This window comes from Tupaia chinensis, unplaced genomic scaffold, assembly GCF_000334495.1.
Source record: "Tupaia chinensis unplaced genomic scaffold, TupChi_1.0 Scaffold143793_1, whole genome shotgun sequence".
NCBI classification, from domain to species: domain Eukaryota; kingdom Metazoa; phylum Chordata; class Mammalia; order Scandentia; family Tupaiidae; genus Tupaia; species Tupaia belangeri.
In genome coordinates this window covers 35,050-58,847 of record NW_006203643.1, presented here as the reverse complement: position 1 = coordinate 58,847, position 23,798 = coordinate 35,050, and the positions used below count along the sequence as shown (strand labels likewise).

Sequence of the window (23,798 nt, the reverse complement as noted above, 5' to 3'; positions counted from 1 at the left end):
TCTCTTCTCTTTCTCTTGCTCTTGGGAGAAATAAATGAATAAACTTTAAAAATTTTTAGAAGAGAGACAGAGGTGGAAATGGATTTGGGACTTAATGCTGGGGATGTACACAGAGCGGGGAGGGATGGACCTTGACTATGGTCAACACTGCTGGCAGCTTACCAGGGGCTGATGGTTTCTCGTGTCCAGGATAAGAAACTTAGTCTAGTTTGACTTCCTGCCTGAGTGTAAATACTATGATTAGTTCTAGTATTTTCTACATCTGTGGCCATAGGCAGTAAACTCCTCTAGGGATCATTTTTCTCATCTTCAAAATGGGATGAGAAAATGTCACACCTACCTTGTTAGAGTTGTGACAATCACAAAAGATCAATGCAGTAAGTGTTTAGTAAATGCAGGTTGTCACCACAGTGAGGTGGGGCATACCCCAGGAAAGTGAGGGTGGCTTAATATTTGAAAAACATGAGCTGTAGTTCAATGTGCTAGCACAGCAGTACAAAAATGACAAGAATGAAGGGCTGTGCCCATTTAGGCTGTAATCATCTGTGACTGTAATATCAAACCAAAGCTCTGATCTTTCCTAGGCCCACAGTCTGGTCCTGAATCTCTCACTGGTCAAGTTGAATTGAGATCTAAAGACCAGAATAAGCCCAGCCCAGCCTAGGTGGCGTAGTCCACAAATTCTGAACTGCAGCGACTTGAAGCCACATTGCTGGTTGTGGGTTCAGATTCATGGGTCAATCTGAGTACACTATGGATACAAGTCTATGCCCAAGGTCCTTGAGGAACTGGAGGGTTGGGGATTGTTATGTGACAAGACCCTGTTGAGGGTGCTTCTCCCTCCCCCTCTCAATCTTGTCTGTCTTGCTATCATAACAGCCAGAGCAGCCCCAGTCCTTTCCTGTGAATTGATTTCTGTGCCCCCCCCCGTCCCATACCCCACCCACTTTGAATCAGTTGCCAACAGGCCAGCTTATCCCACACTCAGAAAGCTCTGAGTGTCAGAAATCTAGAGCTTTGTGTATGTAGCACCTTTTCACTCTGGGTCCAGCTCAGATTTATTCCATGCCCCCAATCCCCGCCATTGACAACACTAACTAGACACTATTTTATTTACAGTAAGAACCAAGTAATTATTTTATTGTTTATCTTGGCAGCTGGAATGGCAATCCCATGGGAGCAGGGACCATTTTATTTTATTTAAAAAAATTATTTATTTATTTAATCCTATTTGTTATTATTAGTTTTTAATTTTACCAGAGAAAGGGAAAGGGAGAATGCAAGCTGCTAGGTCCTGGACTCTAACCACTGGCGGCCATGTGGGAATCCAGCGCCTTTAACCACCATGCCACTTGCTGGCCCAGGGACCATTCTATTAATCATTGTTGATTCCCCAGAGGCAGGCACCAGAAGGGGCTGGAGAACTGTGAGGGGGGAAATCTCCAAAAAGTTCGTGGAAAATGTGTATTATCTGGTCAACCTGTGGTGTGGTGGTTAGGGTGGCTGGACCCTAAATAGCTGACTCCAAGTGTTCAAATCCCAGACCCAACAGCTTGGGAAACATGCCAGGTACATGTATGTATGTGCCCCAAATCCCAACAGGATGGTACAATGAAGGAAATGGGATTGTGGTGTGAACATTTGCCCTGGGAAGTGCTTTGTCCTCTTGCTCTCTCTGTGGCACACACCCTCTAGCAAAAAGAAAAAAAAAAGAGAGAAAGGAAAAAAAAGAGTGAGCAATCCCTGCATTGATTCAAAAAATTTTTGCACAAAAATTAATTTGCACTTTAATTCCATTTTTAATGAACTTTTAAAAAAAATTTACCAGAGGGTGCATGTGCTTGCCAAAGAGAGATAGAGAAAGTGAGAAAACACCCCCATGGGTAATGGTCATGCTACAATACCTTCTCTATCTCTCCCTCCTTTGGGGATCTTGAGCATGCATGCACACACACATAAGTCTAACATGTTTCTCAAGTCACTGGGTCTAGGACTCAAACTGCATAATTAGCCATGTGTGATCTAGCTCCCTTAACCACTGGATCATAGGCTGACCCTCCATGAACTTTGTAAAGTCCCCTCTTATTTATCAGAAGGCTGTCTCACTATTTAATTGTGCTGAGGGCTGCTCAGGTGGTCTGTTGAGACTTTTCCCAACTGCAGGAATTTCGTTTTGACTCAGACCATGGAGAGTGGTCACCATTAAGACTCTGGGCATTATGGGAACTTTGGATTCAGAGGCCAATGTTTTCCCATCAGTAAATGGTGAAATTTAAGTGATCACCACATGTCCCAGCTGCTACTTGCCCCATTTAGAATGAAACTTCTGGGATGAGATAAGTGAACAAGCATTCATGTCTCCACTCCAATTGCACCACAGCTACATGGCTCCTCCCATTTGACCTTGATTATCATCACACCCCCATAACCCCCAAGCCACCCAGGCTTTCCCCTACCTTTGTCCCCTGAAGTTGGGCATTTCAGCCTGTGGAAGTCATGGAAATTAGACACAGCCAATGTAGTCCAGTGCTTTTCTTTGTTAAAGAGACAGACATGCCCAACTGTGTATCCATGCCATGATCCCCCCCTAGCCTCAACCAGCTTAGATAATGGGCTACCCATGTGGATCCAGTTGTGTTACCACTACTCTTCCATCTGGCCTTTAACTTTGTATTTCTAAACCCTGAAGGCCCATTAGGCATGGAGGAAGGCCAAATCTGGAAAAAGCATGGTTCCTGTCTGTTTCTTCCAACACCACAGTCATTGTCGTGCTGAGCATTATCTGCAAACAGATCTGCCTTACCTGCCCTTTCTGTCCATATCTGTGTTTGTTCTCCATTTGGTTGGGACCCTCATCTGCCACTCTGAACTAAAATAACCCTGGATCTTGTTAGAGTGAAAAGGACTTATGGTCCCCAATGGACTTGAGCTTATTTTCTAGATGTTGAGATTGTAACTGAGGTCACTTCAGGAGCTGCTTCTGGTGACTTGATATATCCAGGCCTGATACCCTCCTATTCTCAACTCACTGACCTGCCATTCCTGCAGATAAACCTGCCTTTTCTCTTCAAGCTCTCAACAGACTGAAAGTACCTATTGTTCATAACCTTTTTTTTTTTAAAACTTTTTTTTTTTTTTTTTTTTTTTTTTAATTTTTGCTATAGGGCACTTGCTGGAGAACAGGGGCAGGGAGAGAGTGAGAAATCAGCCCCAAGGGGAGATGGCCACTATGCAATCCTTTCTCCATTCTCTCAGGATTTTGGGCATGCATGCACATGCCTTGGCTTGACTTTCAAGCCACCAGGTCCAGGACTTGAACTGTGCAGCTGGCTATGTGGAACCCAGCCACCTTAACGTTTTTTTGGTTGCTTTTTTTTTTTTTTTTTTTAAGAGGTTTTCGCCTTAGGGCGCACATGCTCACCAGGAAGCCAGAGACAGACAGACAGACACGCTCGCTGAGAGAGAAAGTGAGAAATCACCCCCCCTCCGGGGATGGCCATGCCACAATCCCTTCACCTCCCTTCTCCTCTCAGGATTTTGGGTATGCAGGCACTCACCAGGCATGACTTTCAAGCCATTGGGTTCAGGACGTAAATTGCAGTCAACTATGTGGGAGTCCAGTGATGTACCTGTTACCCCATCTGTGCCCCCCCAAGCCCATTTTTAAAATAACAAGAGCATGTAAATGTTTTTATAAAAATTGAAAAATGCAGAGCACATAACAAATGTAAGACAGGACTGTGGTCATTTTAATACCCATGATTTCTGTAGCAGAACTACTTTTGGTAGATCTATAATTGGGAAAAGTTTTGAAAATTAACCATAGTCTTTGTTTAGTGGGTGTTTTCTGTTCCAGCTGCTAGTCTAAGATTTATAAGTATTAACTCATGTAATTCTCTCAATAGCCCTATGAGGTTTGTTTGTTTGTTTGTTCGTTTTTAAGATGAGAGGACTGACTTGTAGACAGGTTATGCGACTTGCCTGAGACCACACAGCTCATAGTTGGCAGAGTCTGTGCCAATGGCCAAGTTATACTGCCTTCTGAAACATATCATACTGCCTCTTGAGATAATAGCAGATGTTCACACAACATGTTATAAACATTTTATGTGCATAATAACTAATTCATACTTATAATAATCCTGTCATTAGATTGTTTCATCTAGTATCATATAGCCTTATAGGATGAGGTTTTTAATTTTTTTGGAAAGAATTATTTATTTTTAAAATTTACTCATTCATTTATTTTGATTTGACTATATATATAACAAAAGAGTTATTTTGACAGTGAGACAGTGAATCTCCCAACATCCTTGACTCTCCTGTGATTTCCTCCCATCATGCTTCTTTGGAAGCAGTGGGTATGAAGGGGCAGGGCTCTGTTCAGGGGGTAGAAATGAATGGGAAAGGCATTTATCATAGCATCCTTTATGGTGAAAAAGAAGATGGAAGGAAACCCAATGCTGGTCACAAATAGGGGTCAGTTCAGTAAAACATCCTTGAACTACCTGGATTTCAGGTTTCATCATCTGTAAAATGGGGATAGCAACCGGACACACAGTATTCAGTTATCAAGATTAAATAGATTAGGTACCAGCAGGTGGTGTGGTGGTTAAGGCGCTGGACACTCCCACATGGCCAACCGTGGTTCAAGTCCCGGACCTGTGGCTTGCTTTCTCACTTCCTCTCTCTCTCTCATCAAATAAAAATAAATGAATGAATAAAATTAAATAATTATTTTTTAAAAAGTTCTGTACTGTTCACCAGAAACAGTACCCAACACATTGTACAACAAATATTAGTTGTTCTTGTTACACATTTGTGTAGTGAGATAGAGTTTATTCTTTAGCAATCATGTTGCAGAAGGATATTTAATAAGACACTGATAGCTTAGTTGGACAGACAAGGGAGGTGCCAAGTCAATATGGTGTGATCTGTTAGGTCGTCAGGAAAGACATAAAGTATTTTTCTATGCAAAAATGCATCAGGACTTTCCTGATGACCCTATATTTTTTGTTAGAACATAGAAAAAAGGTGGGACCAGCAGATGGCATAGCGGTTATGTCGCTGAACTCCAACATGGTTGACTGTGTTTCAAGTCCTGGATAGGCAGCCTGAAACTCATGTCAGTTGCATGTACATATGCGCCCAAGATCCTGAGAGGATAATGGAGGAGAAGGGATTGTGGCATGGTCATCTCCCCAGGGGGGTGATTTCTCACTTTCCCTCTCTCTGTCTGTCTCTCACCAGTGAGTGCACATGCCCTAAGGCAAAAGCCTCTACCAAGGAAAAAAAAAAGCCACACATGCAGAAAAAAGGTGATACATTTTTGGATATGTAGTCTCATTTCAGGTGGTTTAAAAACATCGTTCAGTTGATCGAATTTGTTATAAACGTAGTGTGAGAGATAGGTATTTTGAACATTGTATTAGTTAATGTTAAGATTCAATAGGAAACTACTAACCCTTGTATTACAGCCTTGTAAATTCTATTTATCTCAGTGATATTAAAATGAACTGTTTGAAGTCAGCCACAATGCTTTGTGATGCAGAGACCATATGGGAAGGTGCTGGGTTTTAGTCCTGAGATCTCCTCATGTACACTAGCTGAACACATTCTGGTGATCTTGGCTGGCTGAGGCTGGGGGTGGGTCACAGAGTGAAGACGCTGTTGGGGGTTCCTCTCTCTCATTCTCTATATCTCCTTTTTAAAAAGAATTATTTTATTTAACTTTATTTATTTATTTATTTAAATTTGACCAGAGAGGGACGGGGTGGGGGTGGGGGGGAGAAACAAGCCGCCAGGTCCAGGACTCTAACCTGTCCATTTTTTCAAAGGAAAACAGCCTAAATAAGAAGAGAGGTAATAGGCTTTTTTTTTTTCTTTTTTTTGGAGAGGTTTTCACTATAGGGTGCGCGCACTCACCAGACAGACAGAGAGAGACATAGAGACAGAAAGCGAGAAATCACCCCCCAGAGGGGATGGTCATGCTGCAATCCCTTCTCCTCCATTCTCCTCTCGGGATCTTGGGCATGCACGCACACACACCCGGCATGAGTTTTAAGCCACCGGGTCCGGGACACGAACCGTGGTTGACTACGTGGGAGTCCAGCGACATAGCCATTACGGTAACTGCTGGTTCCCAGCCCTCTCTTTTTTATTTAAGAGAGATTTTTGCTTTACAGTGTGTGTGCTCATTGAGAGACAGTAAGTGAAACAGGGGGGATGGCCACATCACAGTACCTTTTCCATTCTCTTCTTGGGATTTTGAGCATGAATGCACAAATGCCCAGTATGAGTTTTAAGCTGCTGTGTCTGGGACTCAAACCACGGTCGACTATGTGGGAGTCCAGCAATGTAACCTTATTATCATCTGCTGGTCCCTCTATATATCTCTTACGGAAGGAATACACTTTTTTTTTTAATTGCCAGAGGGAGTGTGTGCTTGCCAGACAGACAGAGAGAAAGTGAGAAAGAAACACCCCCAAGTGAGGCATGGTCACGCTGAAACCCATCCTCTCCCATTTCTCCTTTCTGTGGGAATTTTGGGCATGCACACTTATGTACTGGGCACACTGCAGGGGCTGAGATTTGAACTGCTATCGCCTATGTAGGATCCAGCTCCCTTAACCACTAGGCTATGAGGCCAGCCTGAAATAAATCAACTCAAGAGGTAAAAAAAAAAGATGAACAGTCTGATATGGAGCTTCCTAAAGTTGAAAGAAAAATGATTTGGATATCCTCCTTGGATCCAAACCCCAAAGCATTTTTTTGCCTAATTTTATCTTCTGCCTTTAGAAACTCAAGTTTCAAGTTTCCTGGAGTTATCCAAGTCTAACCAGTCATAGTCTCACACACACACACACACACACACACACACACACAACCTGTGCTCATTCCAAGTGTCCAGGGGCCTGTCAGTCATTCTAAGAACATGAAGTTTTTAAGGGGTCTTTTCATGTATGATTTTTTTTTATTCTACCATTCTAGTTTTGCTTAGTCAATACTATATTGTTTAAAAAGCCTTTCTTTCAAAAGAAAGTCATATTTCTGGTTTCTAGTGAGTGATTCACAGACTCGCCCCGTCCCAGTGGCCCTTGGACACTATCCTGGTGTATACAAAAAGTGCCTTAAGCGAGTGGATAGAAATCAAGGGGTGGAGCCCCCATCCTTGGGCCGGAAGCTACTGTCCCTCAGTGCGCCTGCGAGACTCCCACGCCCTGGGAAGAATTCCTATCGATTCGCTCTACACTCAGCAGCTCTTTCTGGTAGCAGGCGGCCATCTTCCCTGGAGCCTGAGAAAGAGAGAAGAGAGACAGAAGGAACAGGCGACATTGGTCTCAAGACCGCCCCGGGGGCCTCAAGAGCCAGAGGCAGCCTGGGAGGTGGTCTCTGATCCTGGGCTATGCTCTTGGACCCGAGAAGGGAAGGCGGAGGGCGGCGGGGGCAAGATGGGTGGGGAAATGTCAAGCAGGATTGCTAAGCGGGGGAGGGAGGGGCGGGGTCAGGTCTGAATCGCGGCTGTGAGTCACCGCCCCCGCACTGACCGGGAAGGAAAGGGTTGAGGTGTTGACCATGGTAACAGCTGGGTGGGATTTCGCGACATCCCCAGCGTGGAGGGACTCGGTGACTATGGCAACGGTCGCCTGGCGGAAGGGGCAGAACTAGATCCCTTCACTTGGGATGCTGACATCCCAGGACCTTATCCTGCAGGCTCCCGCGGGCAAACACACCAGAGGAGGAGGCCGGGGAATGGCCGCGGTGTGGCAGCAAGTCTTAGCAGTGGACGCGAGGTGAGGCATGGGGGTTGCAGCCTCTGGGAGCGGAACTTACTGTGGTGCATGCGCAATGGCGACAAGTGAGGCTGGGCGGAGAACTTGCCTTATGCGGCTGCGTGGTCTTGCCGGAGGTGAGCATGCGCAGTAGCAGCGTGTGGGCCCGCCCTTGAGCTGGTCTGGCCAGAGAGGGTTCTAAAGAGCATGCTGGGAAAATACAGTCAGATGTGGGCGTGCGCAAAGTGGCTGCCTTTGGGAAGTGGTCTGGAGCGCAGGCTGGTGATTTCCTAGCTCTCGTGGTTTCTCTTACTATCAACACTAACCCAGTCCGACCACTACCCCAGCCCACATTGACTCCCACCATTGCCCCACACTCACCCTCCATCATCATGACAGTCTGACTTTTATCACCATGCTAGACTGTCCCTATTATTGTCTGTGCTGACTTAGTCACCCCATTTTGACCTAAGCTGTCCTGAAGACAGTCTCCATTGTTCCCATACTAACCTCATCACCAAGACTATTATTAATACAAACTCACCCCCATCACAGCACCGCAAGATTCCTTCATTCCCACTGCTGACTGCTCTTGTCCACCTAGATCCCAGTCACCTGCCACATACCTCATTCTCTTGCCCTTCCCTCTGAGCCTATTGATTCCCTCTGTGTCCTGTGCCTGCTGCCCACCCTGCCTCTTGACCCCCCACAGGTACAACGCGTACCGCACACCAACGTTTCCACAGTTTCGGACCCAATATATCCGCCGGCGCAGCCAACTGCTGCGCGAGAATGCCAAGGCTGGGCACCCCCCAGCACTGCGTCGGCAGTACCTGAGGCTGCGGGGGCAGCTGTTGGGTCAGCGCTACGGGCCCCTCTCTGAGCCAGGCAGTGCTCGTGCCTATAGCAACAGCATCGTCCGCAGCAGTCGCACTACCCTTGACCGCATGGAGGTGAGCTCCTTGCTACACTGCCTGGCGTGCATACCACTTACCTCCACAAATCATTAACAAGGACTTTTGTAAAGCATCTAGTATGTGTTAGGCACTGTTCCAGGCTCTTAGCATCAGCAGAGGACAGAAAAGAGATAATATGCCAGTAAGTCCAGAAATAGACAATACACATAAACAGGCAATAAATGAGATAAACAGATCAATACCCACATAGCAAGCCAGATGAACATGTTGATAGTTACCATGGCTAATTTGGAGAACTTTTTAAAAAACAATTATTTAATTTTATTTGCTATTATTACTATTATTATTTTTAATTTGATTATGCGGAAAGAAAGAGAAAGGGAAAGCAAGAAAGCAACCCTCCAGGTCCGGGGCTCAAACTGCATTCGGCCATGTGGGAGTCCAGCACCCCAACCACCATGTCACCTGCTAGCCCCACTTTTTTTTTTAAGAGAGAGCTTTTTTACTATAGGGCATGTGTGCTTGCTGGAGAGACAGAAAGCTAGAAATCACCCTCAGGGGGAATAGACACGCCACAGTCCCTTCTCCATTCTCCTCTTGGGATTTTGAGTACACACATATACATGCTCGGTGTGAGTTTTAAGACACTGGGTCCAGGACTTGAACCATGGTCAAACGTGTGGGAGTCCAGCAATGTAACCATCTGTTGGTCCTGAGGGAGAACTTCTAAGATGGAAAAAGAGAACAAACTTGGTGGTTAAAAAGGCCTGGTATGGGGGCCACAGAAGTTGTTTGTTTGTTTGAAGTTTTTGCTATAGGTTACCTGCACTTGCTGAAGAGAGAGAGAGAGAGAGAGAGAATGAATGAATGTGAGAGCTCACCCCCCGCAGGGTGGATGGCCACATTGCAATCCCTTCTCCAATCTCCTCTCTGGATTTTAGGCATGCATGCACACACACCTGGAGTAATTTGCAAGATATCAGATTCAGGACTCTAACCGTGGTTGGCCATATGGGAGGCCAGTATTTTCATCACCATTGCCACCTGTGGGCCCCAGGAAGATATTTCTGATGGGGGTGATCAGGGAAGACTGCTCAGAAGAGGTGACAGTTGAGATGTGAATGAAATGAGAGACTAAGTTGAGTGGTTTTTAGAGAAAGAATTTTGTTCATTCTTGGTTCAGATAACATGTATTGAGTATCTGCTGAGAGTGGAAGCAGGGAACTAGTGAAGAGGCCAGTGCCGTAGTGCAGATAAGTGGTGATGGTATTGGTAGGAGTTGTGGAGAGAAGGGATCTGGTTTTGGGTATATGTGTGTGTGTGCATGTGTATATATAGAAATATATGTTTTAAAATTTTTTTCAATGCCTGTGGTGTGTGTGCTCACCAAGAGAGAGAAAGAATGAAAGAAATCCTCAATGGAGTGTGGTCACACTGCAATCCCTTTTCCTCCATTTCTGCATCTCATAGGCATATATGCCTGTGTGTTTTTCAAGCCACTGGGGCTGAGATTCAAACTGCAGTCAGCTATGTGGGATCCAGGTCCCAATGCATAGTGCTTAATCACTACATTGTGAGGTCTGCCCTAGATATACTGGGGTGTTGGAAAAACCATGACACTTCTTTGCATAGAAAATAAAAAAAATTTGTCATCACTCTTCTAACAAAACAATATATGTTTTTTTGTTTTAAGAATTTGGGGCTGGAAGGTAGCATGGTGGCTAAGGGCACTGGACTCCCACATGGTCAAACGTGGTTTGAGTCCCAGACCTGGTGGCTTGCTTTCTCACTTTCTCTCTCTCTCGCCTCCTCTCCCTCTCTTCCTCTCTGTACTTCTCTGGTCAAATTAAAATAAATAAATAAATAAAGTTAAATAAAATAATTTTTGAGAGATTTTTGGCTTGCACTCGCCAGAAAGACAGAGAGAGACAGAGAGACAGAAAGCGAGAAATCACCCCCCTGGGGGGTAGCCATGCTGCAATCCCTTCTCCATTTTTCTCTCTGGATCTTGGGCACACACGCACGCACACATGTGAGTTTAAGCCACTGGGTCTGGGGCTTGAATCACGGTCAACTACATGGGAGTTCAGTGACATAGCCATTATGCCAACTGCTGGCCCCAAATTAAATAATTCTTTTAAAAAAAGAATTATTTATTTTTACATTTTATTTATTTTTATTATTCTTCAATTTTCACCAGAGATAGAGACAGAGAGAGGGAGAGTAAGAAAGCAAGCCACCAGGTCTAGGACTTGAACTGCAATAGGTCATGTGGGAATCCAGCACTTCAACCACCATGTCACCTGATGGCCCTGCCAATATGTTTTTAAATGTTTTTGTTTTCTTCTTCCATGAACAAGAAAGACTCACAGCACTACCAACCGGGTCTTGACACCACAATCTATCCTCAGCCTTGGTGAGCCCTTCATCATGGGCATGCACATGCGTACTCAGGGAGGTCTCCTAATGTGACCCCAGAACCTTCCCATATGGTCCAGCCTTACAGAGCATTGCATTTTCCTACTGTGACACCATCTGGTCTTTGGTTCTGGATGCAGTTTGAAGTTCTAGTAGCAGGGTGTGCGCCCAGCCTGCTAAGGTCTTTGGGGCTATTTTTGAGTTGTGTCCATCCTGACCCTCTCTGTTCCCAGGACTTTGAAGATGATCCTCGGGCCCTGGGGGCCCGTGGGCACCGGCGTTCTGTCAGCCGTGGCTCCTACCAGCTGCAGGCACAGATGAATCGTGCTGTCTATGAGGACAGGTATGCATGCACCAGAGTTGCCCAAGGGATGGGGTGTTTGTGAGAAGAGGGAACACCAGGCAATGGCAGGGCAAACTTTCCACTGACCTCCTATCACCCCACATTTCCTGTTGGGGCCCAGGCCTCCTGGCAGTGTGGTGCCCACGTCAGCAGCAGAAGCAAGTCGGGCCATGGCCGGGGATACATCGCTGAGTGAGAACTATGCCTTTGCCGGCATGTACCATGTTTTTGACCAGCACGTGGATGAAGCAGGTGAGCCGGTGGGTGGCGGATCCCATCACCAAGGGTTTGTCCTGCGTTGCCCATTCAAAGCATCCTTTTATGGAATTCAGGGTCTCTGATACACCTGCAAAGGAGGATTTACAATTTGTAAACTCTCTTGCAAACTAGAAGGCCCTCTGCAGAGTCAGTTATCTAGATATGGCAAAGGGCCTCAGAAGCTTAAGGAAACACTTGGCAGCAGGCTATCTGAGTTTGTGAATTCCTTCGAAGCGTTCAAAGCCCTTGCTGAATGATGAGTCCCCTTGTAGATGGCATAGTAGACTACAAAGTGTCAGGGTTTTGCAGACTGCCAAGATTATGGTGATTGTAAAATGTTTGCTAAGAGAGGAACTTTTTCAAAGTGCAGAAGACTTTTGCAATCTGTAATGTACCTGCTAAGATTTAGAGAACTTCGGGTGGGGGCCTTTCTGATGAAATTTCCCATTGTCGGCCAATGATACCCTTTGCCTAGGCCACCATACCTTGTACAGTGGGGTTCCAGCCCCCAGGTCACACATTAGAGCCTTTTGTGAACAAGAACACCCAGTGGGTGTGCTGACTCTCATAAATGGCTCCTTGGAATTGCAGTCCCAAGGGTGCGCTTCGCCAATGACGACCGGCACCGCCTGGCCTGCTGCTCACTGGATGGCAGCATCTCCCTGTGCCAACTGGTACCTGCCCCACCCACTGTGCTCCGTGTGCTGCGGGGCCACACTCGCGGTGTCTCTGACTTCGCCTGGTCTCTCTCCAATGACATCCTCGTGTCCACCTCACTCGATGCCACCATGTGCATCTGGGCCTCTGAGGACGGCCGCTGCATCCGGGAGATCCCTGACCCCGATGGCGCTGAACTGCTCTGCTGCACCTTCCAGCCAGTCAACAACAACCTCACTGTGGTCAGGCTTAATGGGGGCCCACTCACCCAGGGCGGGCATGCCGGGTCAGGGTGGCTCTCCAAGAGCTGCAGAATACATGGGGGCTTGGCGGATAGGGTAGCACTCCCCTAGTTCCATCATGGCAGTCCCCTCTGTGGACAGAGTCAGAGGAAAGCAGGTTATGGGAAGGGGGAGGAGTGACGCAGCTCCTGGTCCAGGGTGGCTTTGCTCTGGTAGACTCCAGGGAATACTGGTCAGGGGTAGATTCAGGCTCTGGGACCCCTTTGATCCTATCAGCCACAGTCCTACAGATTCCAACTGCATAGACCACTGTTGGGACAAAGATGAGGACGAAACCTTGTCTAGACTCTTAGTCCAGTTCTACCATGGTCTGACCCCAGGACAGATTAGTCAGAGAACAGAAATCTGGCATGGCCTGGGGCAGGAGGTGAATTAGAGAGAACTTGTTCAGAGAGAGCTGGTAGGAATTCTTCATGCTTCAACAGCAGCAGCCCCATGGGCTCTAGGAAGGAGCAATTGGGGAACAGGGGACAGCTATTACAGGTCTAGGATACTCCAGTAGGTTCCAGGGGCAACATGTAGCTCTAAGACTCCTCATGAGCAGTTGTCCTACTCTGAGTAGATTATAAGAGGAACTGGCTAAGGAGGAGGACTTCATTCCTCGGTCACCTTCTGATCTACCTGCCATAGCCCCACTGTGATTAGACTCTAGTAGAGACCAGTCAGACCCAACAACAGGAGCCCCACTGGGGTCAGACTCCCAGAGGGCCTGACTGGGAGCAGGATGATGGTGTGTGCATTCCATCCACAGGTAGGGAATGCCAAGCACAATGTGCATGTCATGAACATCTCCACGGGCAAGAAAGTGAAGGGTGGTACCAGCAAGCTGACAGGCCGCGTCCTTGCTCTGTCCTTTGATGCCCCTGGCCGGCTACTTTGGGCAGGCGATGACCGTGGCAGTGTCTTCTCCTTCCTCTTCGACATGGCCACAGGTGGGCAAGCACCATGCCTTTGTCTGGGCACTCAGCCGCCTGCCTCCCAGGGGTGCAACCCTCCCCGCCCTCACCTTTCTCTCCCCTCCCTGTACCTCTGCAGGGAAGCTGACCAAAGCCAAGCGTCTGGTGGTGCATGAGGGAAGTCCTATAACCAGTATCTCTGCTCGGTCCTGGGTCAGCCGAGAGGCCCGGGACCCCTCACTGCTCATCAACGCCTGTCTCAACAAGCTGCTGCTCTACAGGTGAGTCCATCTGTCAGGGGCACCTGGGAATGGAGGCCTGCCTCCTCCCTCAGAATATTTTCACAGAGGGTGGGCATCAGTCCTCTGCATAATAGGTTGGTGGTAATGAGAACACCCGTTATAGTCGAAATAGTAATAGCATTGACACCACAGTTGCTTTGGTCAGGCCCTGTTCAAAGCCCTCTGTATATTTCACATCATTTAATCCCCATTGCCAGCCTGTGAAACAGATACTATTACGATTATTAATCGACTTGACAGTTGACAAAACTTAGGCATAAGATAGACTAGGGCTCCCTTATGTCGTTGGAAAAGTCATGACGCATCTTTGCATAGAACACCAGAAAAATACATCATGACTTTTCTGATGACCCAATATTTCTTTTCTTTTCCTTTTGCTTTCTTTTTTTTTTTCTTTTTTTTAATGGGAGCATTTTGCTATCTCTATTGGTGTCTGTCAAGTTATCCAAAGGCAGTTGTCAGACTGGGCCGCACCTTGGAATGATCATAACAGCTTTAAAGAATCATGCCTAGTCACCACCTCAGGCCAGTGATTTTTTTTAAAGGTCTTTGCCATAGTAGGGTGTATGTACTTGCTAGAGAGAAACAGAGAGAGATGGAGAAATCACCCCCACCCCCAGAGGGCATAGTCACGCCACAGTCCCTTCTTTATTAACCTCCTGGAATTTGGGGCACACATACACATGAGCCTGGCATGATTTTCAATACACCAGGTCTGGGACTTGAACCGTAATTGGCCATGTGGGAGTCCAGCACCTTAACCACTATGCCATATGCTGGCCCCATAGGCTAGCAGTTTTAGAAGTGGGTGGGCCTGGGCATTGGGATATTGAAAAATTACACAAAGATTGTCAGGCCAGGCCTGAAAACTACTGTCCAATCTCATGCTTTTCTTTGTACTATTTTATTTTTCTTCTCCTATTAAGAACAATTCTCTCTATATATATTTTCTTTCTTGGGGACGCTTTTGCCATAGGACACATGCACTCCCCAGAAACAGAGAAAGATGGTGAGAAACGGTGAGAGGGACAGTGAGAAATTACCCCCTGGGGGGTTGGCCACACCACAGTCCCTTCTTCATTCTCCTGGGATTTTGATCATACATGCACACATGCCTGGTGTGATTTTCTTTTCTTTTTTTCTTTTTCTTTTTTTTGGAGAGGTTTTCCCTAATAGGGCGCATGCGCTCGCCAGACAGACAGAGACAGAGAGACAGAAAGCAAGAAATCACCCCCCAGGGGGGATGGTCACGCCACATTCCCTTTTCCTCCATTCTCCTCTCAGGATCTTGTGCACGTACGCACACATGCCCAGCGTGAGTTCTAAGCCACCAGGTCCGGGATGCAAACCGTGGTCGACTACGTGGGAGTCCAGCGACATAGCCATTACACTAACTGCTGGTTCCCTTCTTTTTTTTTGAGAGAGAGTTTTTTTACTACAGGAAGTGTGTACTCGCCAGTAAGACAGAGAGACAGAAAGTGAGAAATCACCCCCCAGGGGGGATGGCCATGCCGCAATTTCTTCTCCATTCTCCTCTCAGGATCTTGGGCATGCTGGCACATGCACCTGGTGTGAGCTTAAGCCACTGGGTCTGGGACCTGAACAGCAGTCAACTACATGGGAGTCCAGTGACATAGCCATTACCCAACTTCTAGTCCCAGCCTGGTATGATTTTCAAGCTGCCAGTCCGGGACTCAAACCATGGTCAGCCATGTAGAAATTCAGTGCCTTACCTACCATGCCACCTGCTGGCTCCTATATGTACTTAAAAAAAAATGAGGCTGACTGTTGGTATGGTGGTTAAGGTGCTAGACTCCCACATGGGTGTATGCCCAGTTGTAAATGGTAAGTTGTTGATTATAATTTTCAGGTCATGGAATTTTAGCTATGGAATACTCTTTGATATGATGTATTTCAGATGAATTTTCTTTTTTAAATTAATTTATTTTACATTTAATCATTGTACATCTTTACAGCCTACAGCATGGCTTTTTAAAGTATGCATGCAGTGTATGTCAATCAAGTCAAAGATACCATGTACATCGTACTCAACAATTAATTTTTTGTTTTGTTTTGTTTTGTTTTTCTATGGGGCATGTGCATTTTCCTGAGAAAGGCAGAGAGAAGGAAAGTGAGAAATCACTGCCCCCAGTGGGATGGCCACAGCACAGTTCCTTCTCCTCCATTCTTCTCTCAGAATTTTGGGCATGCATGCACACACACCTGGCATGATTTTTCAAGCTGTAAGGTCTAGGACTTGAACTGCACAGTTGGCCATGTGGCATCCAGTGCCTTAACCGCCACACCACTGGCTGGCCCTATTTTTTTTTAAATAATTTTTTGTTTTTGTAATTATTTTATTTAACTTCATTCATTCATTCATTCATTCATTCATTCATTTATAATTTGACCAGAGAGGGACAGAGCAAGAGAGTGAGAAAAGAGAGAGAAAGAGAGAGAAAGTGAGAATGCAAGCCACCAGGTCCGGGACTCGAACTGTGATTAGTCATGTGGGAGTCTAGCCCCCTTAACCACCACGCCACCTGCTGGCCCCAATATTTTGAATATAAATATACTTTTAGGTTTTTGTCCATTTTCCTTAACTCTCCTTCCTCTCCTACCTCCTGCCACTTCTGCCCTCCTACCACAAAGCAAGCACACTACCAATATGTATGTGGAATCTTCAAAATGTTCATGGAAAATGCCTATTATGCAAAAACTGTGCACAGATTTCACAAGTTTTTGCACTAAAACAAACTGTTAACTGTATTTCCATTTTTTCTTCAAACTTTTTCTTTAAATACCAGAGGATATGTGTGCTTGCCAGAGAGAGACAGAGATAGGGAGAGATAGCACCCCTCCATTGGGGTGTGGTCACATTGCATCCCTTTTCCTTGATTTTTCCCTCCTGTTGGGATTTTGGGCACACATGCACATATACCCAGTGTGTTTATTCAAGTACTAGGGTCAGGATTTGAACCACACTCAGCCATCTGGGATCTGCTCCCTTAACCTCTAGGCTATGGGTCTAGCGTTTTCCACAAACTTTTTCAAGTCCCTTCATATCTGTCTATATTTTGTTCTCTTTCTTGGAGTCCTGGCTGTATGCCCACAGCTACCCATGTATGGGGGGTGGAACCCCAGGCACCTGCAGTATCTGTAGTATGTTCTGTTTATTAGCTGTGCAGTTTGCAGAGCAGGTGTACTGTGGTCACTTCAGCCATTTCCTCTTTTTGTGCCCATTCCTGAAATCTCTGACCCAGAGTCTTTTAGAGATCCTTAGAAAACAAAACTAGTGGATGAAACTGCAGAAGTTTCTGTTCAAATGACCAGATACAGATTCTGCACCGTCACTAATTCATATGTCAGCCCATACTGAGAGTCTTATAGGGTTGTCTCCCCACTGGATTTCATGACCCTTGAAGAGGACTCAGGTATAGGGATGCAGATGCAGGCTGACCCACCACAGTCCCTTTTCTGGATCTGAGGCTACGCCCTGACTGGGTCTCTCATCCTTTACTCAGGGTAGTGGACAACGAGGGGACCCTACAGCTGAAGAGAAGCTTCCCCATTGAGCAGAGCTCACACCCTGTGCGCAGCATCTTCTGCCCCCTCATGTCCTTCCGCCAAGGCGCCTGCGTGGGTGAGTTTCACAGGGGCCCAGGGATCTGGGCTTCTACAGACCTGGATCAGACATCCTGCCACCCTGCCACCTTGACTTCTTTGGTCTCATGACCTTTCACACCCCAACAACCTCATGGTCCACATCACACATATCTAAACATGGATCACCTAACAGTTCAGACAGCTCCAGCCTGAGACTGACCCCCAAATGGCCCAGAGACCTCACCCTCTGCACATATATCCCAAATAGCCAGGAGACCTCCCCTCTAAAGATGGTCTCCATCAGGTCTTCCCAAGCCATCCTAGGACCTCACACCTCTGACACAAATCCCTCAACACCTTAGACACCTCAGGGACTTCACTACCAAAACTGGGGCACCCTAGATGCCTCCTGATGGCCTCTTCTGACTATGACTGTGAAGGGCAGTGAGGACATATGTGTATGCTTTGAGGAGGAGCATCAAATGGGTGAGAGAACTCCCACTACACCTGGACTCAAACAGCCAGGTGACCTCCCATGTAAGGGTGGTGCCCTTCAGACTTCTCCAAGCCATGCTGGGATCTCACAGCTCAGACATATCAGGAACTTCACCCCTATATCCAGAACACCCTAGACAACTCCTGATGGCCTCTCCCTCTCTCCCTGACAGTGACAGGCAGTGAGGACATGTGTGTGCACTTCTTTGACGTGGAGCGGGCAGCCAAGGCTGCTGTCAACAAGCTGCAGGGCCACAGCGCACCTGTGCTGGATGTCAGCTTCAACTGTGACGAGAGCCTTCTAGCCTCCAGTGATGCCAGCGGCATGGTCATTGTCTGGAGGCGGGAGCAGAAGTAGTCCTGCTAGCTCTGCCTCTGTCCGTGGTCCCACCCCCTCCTGCCCCAGCCTGGTATTGTAAATAAAGTTTCTGTGGTTGTGCTGAGGGCTGGGTCCCAGGTCTTCCAAAGGGGAAGGAACAGAGGAGGAAGCAGCTCTAAGACCCAAGGTGGAATGGGTTCATTTACTCTCTTGTATTCATACATCAGTGCATTCTTTAAAAAAAAAAAAAAATGTTTACTTCATTTATTTACAGAGACACAGAGAGAGAGACAGCACCCCTAACAGAGTCCTCACACTGTGATCCACTCCAGACTCAGCCAGCCTGGTTCACGGGCACACACATGTGTGACTGTTGTGCATAGGGTTGTGGTGGGATACAAACTAGGGACCTTCCCATGTGGGTCCAGCCTCACAGAGTGATACTGCCGTACCACCTGCTGGTCATTAATATATTCATTCATCGAACAAGCACTTGTTGAATGTCTGTTGTGTCATAGGCACCACTTTTGTTTTACATAGTCATGCAATTGACAGGCATTATTGAGCACCAACTGCGTGCCAGTGTTCCAGGCCCCAAGGATACAGCTGTGACCTAAACTGATGTATATCCCTGCCTTTGCAGGGCTTGTATCCTAGTGGAGGGAAATAGCCAGTGGATAAAAATAGATAATAGATCAGCTAAAGGTGAGTGCATGAAGAAACATCTGACCAGGGTGGGAGGTAGAGCTGCAGGAGTAGGGGTGATCTCTTTGTAGTAACATCATCAGGAGGGACCCTTCCATTGTGGGTTTGGGTTGTTAACCACTGTGCCGCCACTTGGCACTCACTGGATACTTTTTTTTTTTTTTTTTGAGAGAGAGATTTTTGTTATAGAGTGCATATGCTCACCAGAGAGAAAGAAAGAAAGAAATCACTGCTCCCTCCCTCCCAGGGTGATAGCCATGTTTCAATCCCTTCTCCATTCTCCTCTCGGGATTTTGGGCACGCATGTACATGCACCTGGCATGAGTTTCAATACAGCAGGTCCAGGACTCAAATCACAGTTGACCACATGGGAGTCCAGCACCTTAACCATTATGCCACCTCATGGCCCCACATTGGACAGTTTTGAACAGAGGAGAGATACAACCTACTTGCTCAAAATGGGCTCCTGCCACTGTGCCAGGAACAGATGGTTGGGGCTAAGGGTAGAGGCTGAGGGCTCTCTGGAGCCATGGCCATAGCTGTAGTGAGGACTTGTACTGGGATGGTGTCCCCAGAGGAGCTGGTTGAGAAGTGTCTGGGACTCAGATCCAAACAGCTCAGATAATTCACATGTTGAACACAGATCACCCAACAGCTCAGAAAACTCCAGCCTGAGACAGACCCTCCAAATGGTCCAGAGACCTCACCATCTGCATATAGAACCCAAACAGCCAGGAGACTTCCCCTCTAAGGATGGTCCCCCCTCTAGTCTCCCCAAGCCATACTGGGACCTTACACCTCTGACACAAATCTCTCGACACTTCAGAGACTTCAGCACCAAATCTGGAGCACACCAGATGCCATCTGATGGCCTCTTCTGACTGTGACTGTGAAGAACAGTGAGGACGTATGTGTGTGCTTTGATGTGGATCAGGTGGCCAAGAGTGCCCTCAACAAGCTGCAGGGCCACAGAGTGGCTTTGTTGGACGTCAGCTTAAACTGAACAAAGCACGAGCAGCATGGTCAACGTGTGGAGGTGAGAGCAGGTGTAGAGTACTGAGGGCCCTGCTACTGTCCAAAGTTCTCACTCCTGCCCCAGCCTGGTATTGCAAAGTTCCTATGGTTGTGCTGAGGGTCAGCTACCAGGTCCAACAGGCAGAGGGTGCAGGGAGGTGAGGAGCAGAGGAGGCAACTCCAGGATCCAAGGTAGAATGGGTTCATTTACTCACACATTAATACACTAATTCTTTAAAAATAATGGGGCCAGCAGATGGTATAATGGTTACATTGCTGGACTCCCACGTAGTCGACCATGGTTCAAGTCCCTAGATCCTGTGGCTTAAAACTCATGCCGGGTGTGTGTGCATGTGCATGTGTGTGCATGCCCCAAATCCTGAGAGAATGGAGGAGAAGGGATTGCAGCATGACCATCCCCCCAGGGGGTGATTTCTCATTTTCCATCTCTCTGTCTCTGACCAGTGCTTGTGCCCTATAGTAAAAATCTCTCTAAAATAATTTTTTTTAAATTCATTTCTCCCACCTTGGGGGGGGGGCAGGGCACAGGGGGACAGATTTCTCAAAAGGTTCCTCATGCCATGGTCCACCACTAGCCACAACCAACCTGGATCATGGATATACATGTGCCTGCATGCACATGGAGACCCCAGGGCACAAACCAAGGACCTTCCCATGTGGGCCCAGCCTCATTGAGTATTGTTACTACTGTGATACCAGCTGGCACTGATGTATTCATTCATTCAACAAGCTGTGTCACAGGCGCCACGTTAAGTAGTTTACACAGTCATGGAGTCGACAGGTATCAGTGAGCCCTATGTGCCAGGCATTATTCTAGGTCCTGGGAATCCAGCTGTGACTTAAACAGACAAAAAATCCCCATGTTTTGGGGACTTGCATCCTAGTGCAGGCAAGCAGACAATAGACAAAAGTACATAATAGATCGGCTAATGGTGAGGGTACCAAGAAACAGGAGGACAGGAGAGAGTTAACAGAAGTGGTGGTGATGGGAGATGAGCTCTTTGTGGTGACATCATCAGGAAAGACCCTTCCATCGTGGGTCTAATTGCATTACATCACTGTGCCACCACCTGACTCTCACAGGGCAGTTTTGAGCAGATGTGATATGACTTGCTCAGAATGGGCTTCCTTTTACTGCTATGCCAGGAACTCGTGGTCGGGGGGAATAGGCTGAAGTAGGGGTCTGTGAGGAGGCCACTGCCATAGCTGTGATAGAGACTTGTGCCAGGATGGTTGAAGCATAGAATCTGGGTGGAGAATGCTGAGGTCCACTCAGGGAGTTCATCATATTAGGCCACAGGACTTCTGGCTCCTCAGAGGGCCAAGACACCCCAACTCCCCCACATGATAGCCTGGACCCCAGACCTGTCTGTGTACTGGGTGATTTCACATAAGCAGGGAGCAGAGGTACTGAGTACCTGGAGTCCCAGCTGGTGGGGGGCAAATGTCAACTCCCAGGCTGAGGTAGGGGACCCTGCTCAAAGTCATAGAAACCAAAACAGCATAGTACTGGCACAAAAGCATGCACATAGACCAGTGGAACAGAAAATAGAATGCAGAAAGAAATGTAACAACATACAGTCAACTGGCTTTTGACAAAGACCACAAAACTATGGAAAAATACAGTCTTTTCAACAAATGGTGCTAGTGAAACTGGATATGCACGTGCAGAAGAATGCAATTATTCCCCCATCTCTATTAACAAAAATTAACTCAAAATACACTAAAGATTTAAACTTAGAGCCCCAAACTATAAAACTACTCAGAACACAAGGGAAATGCTTAGACATATCAGAGTAGGCAAAGATTTCTTAAATAGGACTCCTTAAGCAGGAGCAATGACACCAAAAATACACAAGTGGGATTACATCAAGCCAGAAAGCTTCTGTACAAATGAAAAGTTATTTGCTGATGATAATGTATATGGTAATGTCTTTGTCTTGACTGATGTGCACTGTATTCTTGCTGGGAAAAGCCATGCTGTACACTATAAAGATGTATAGTGATTAAATGTAGATAATAATTTTAAAAACTTTAAAAAGCTTCTCTACAGCATGAAAACAATAAACAAAGTAAAGAGACAAAACACAACATGGGAGAAAATATCTACAAACTATACTTAAGATAATGGACTCAGACAGGTCACCTGCAATACTAGTAATATTCAGTTTAACAATGGGCAGGAAGAAGATATACAAAGGTGAGTGAATGTAACTCAAGTTCATTCTACATATTCCCCATCAGAAAGCCATGTGTTTGCAAAGGTATTCTCCAGGCTCTGGACCTGAAAGAATTCTACAAGGGGAGCTCAGTTATGGCCAATCTACAGAATCGCACAGAGGCAAAAAGAGCACAACTAAAGTGAAGAAAAACATATTTTCTTCTACACCTAAAAGATCAAGGTAACTATTGGTACAGAAATTAATGAGAGGGGACAAAGTTTTTGTTGCCAAACAGATTAACATGCAGGTCCTTTAAAAACAAAACAGAAAAATCTTGCACAATAATAGTAGCCATGTGTTAGCCACTTTAATATAAACTGTGATCAAAACTCAATTACAAGAGTTCAAAAAGGCATAGAAAAACCAATGATTTCCATTTTATTACAAATTTTAAAATCTGGGACTAGCTTTAAAAAAAGCTTATACACTAATTTCAGCCCAGGGTTAATTTTTTTACAACCAAACTAAAGATTACTACATGGGAACATCAATGCAACAAACAAGTAAAATTTGCAAACCCAAGTCACAAACTTAGAAAATTAATAATTATGGTTTAAAGGTTACAGCCAAAGAGCAACTGATGCCTCAGTTACATTTGAAAGAAATTCTGCTTGTGAGGGCAGAAGAGGACCATACAAACAATTCTGCTTTGAGAAATTTGCATAGAAATAGAAAATGCTAGAGCCTTTACCACAAATGAAATTGGAAAGCCTCAACATGTTAAACTCAATCCAAGAAGCACCAAATGTTAAATTGAAGCCATGGTTAAGAGTAAAACATTTCAATTCCAGCTCCACAACTTGCAGAACACAAGGATTTCAGGTGTGCAAATCAGCTGTAGGCAAACTCTTTAAAAACAGGAATTTTACACACTGCAATTATAACACAAGGCAGACATTTCTGCAGAATTGTTTGAGTTTCAGAAGGGTACCATCAGGCATCAGGGTCTCTTTCAAAGTCCTTCTCTGGGCAAGTTACATCTTCCAGCCACAATAACCACCTCTTACAGTTCTCTAGCCTCTGCCTGCAGTGAGTGGCATAGGATCCTAAGAGGAAACCTCGTTTTCTGTCCCCACTATCTTGCAGGCACACCACTTTGTAGAATGACTTTTGACACTAAATCCACGCATGGCCTAAGTGGCATAGAAGCAGAGTTGAAGGCAGCTCCCACATCCTCCCACTCTGCCTGATCTGATTCCCAATCCTGTCTCCCAGTGCCCCACCTCTATAAACGCCTCCAGGGGCTCAGCGGCAAGGGTTCCCATCACTGGGAAATGCAGCAGCCTCATCTGGAAGCTCTGCTACTCCTGCCTCCAGCTCCCTCTGCTGGATGCCAGTCAGTTTGTTGCAAAGACTTGTAGAAACAGTGATTATTTACAAACTTATTTTCGTATACATTTACTTAAAACCTGGAACTTTTACAACAGTTCTCCAAACCCTTTTATAAATGGTAAGTAGAATATGTACCAATGTTAAATTTTATTTCTACAGGAAGAAAAAGGATTAGCATACATAATTGCATGAATTAGGAGTAATTTGTAATAAAAAAAA

General features: G+C 46.1%; 1 protein-coding gene and 1 pseudogene across 3 annotated transcripts; both read left to right on the top strand.

Moving 5' to 3' along the window:
• The first annotated feature begins 7,266 nt into the window (after positions 1 to 7,266).
• Positions 7,267 to 18,409, top strand: WDR13 (WD repeat domain 13). 3 transcript variants are annotated; one of them, XM_027766924.1, is made up of 10 exons: positions 7,267 to 7,385; positions 7,714 to 7,793; positions 8,485 to 8,725; positions 11,341 to 11,450; positions 11,572 to 11,702; positions 12,300 to 12,607; positions 13,419 to 13,599; positions 13,703 to 13,844; positions 17,390 to 17,508; positions 18,140 to 18,409. In XM_027766924.1, exons 2-10 carry the CDS (start codon positions 7,753 to 7,755, stop codon positions 18,322 to 18,324), a joined length of 1,458 nt encoding a protein of 485 aa, XP_027622725.1. In that variant the 5' UTR covers positions 7,267 to 7,385; positions 7,714 to 7,752; the 3' UTR covers positions 18,325 to 18,409. The 3 variants fall into 3 exon arrangements, with proteins under 3 accessions (XP_027622725.1, XP_006165086.1, XP_027622724.1); XM_006165024.2 differs by having other exon boundaries at positions 7,358 to 7,425; XM_027766923.1 differs by lacking the exon at positions 7,267 to 7,385 and having other exon boundaries at positions 7,498 to 7,793.
• Positions 18,410 to 22,200: 3,791 nt separating this feature from the next.
• The window catches only part of LOC102477985 (bromodomain and WD repeat-containing protein 1-like), a 10,081-nt pseudogene continuing 8,483 nt past the window's right edge, over positions 22,201 to 23,798 (top strand).

What these genes read in the sequence shown, in the direction of transcription:
- WDR13 (XM_027766923.1), top strand. Translation starts at nt 7,684, where the DNA reads ATGCTGACATCCCAGGACCTTATCCTGCAGGCTCCCGCGGGCAAACAC. An exon ending in TCAACAACAACCTCACTGTG is followed by an intron (nt 12,608 to 13,418) that starts GTCAGGCTTAAT and finishes TTCCATCCACAG; the next exon opens with GTAGGGAATGCCAAGCACAA. An exon ending in CCTCTTCGACATGGCCACAG is followed by an intron (nt 13,600 to 13,702) that starts GTGGGCAAGCAC and finishes GTACCTCTGCAG; the next exon opens with GGAAGCTGACCAAAGCCAAG.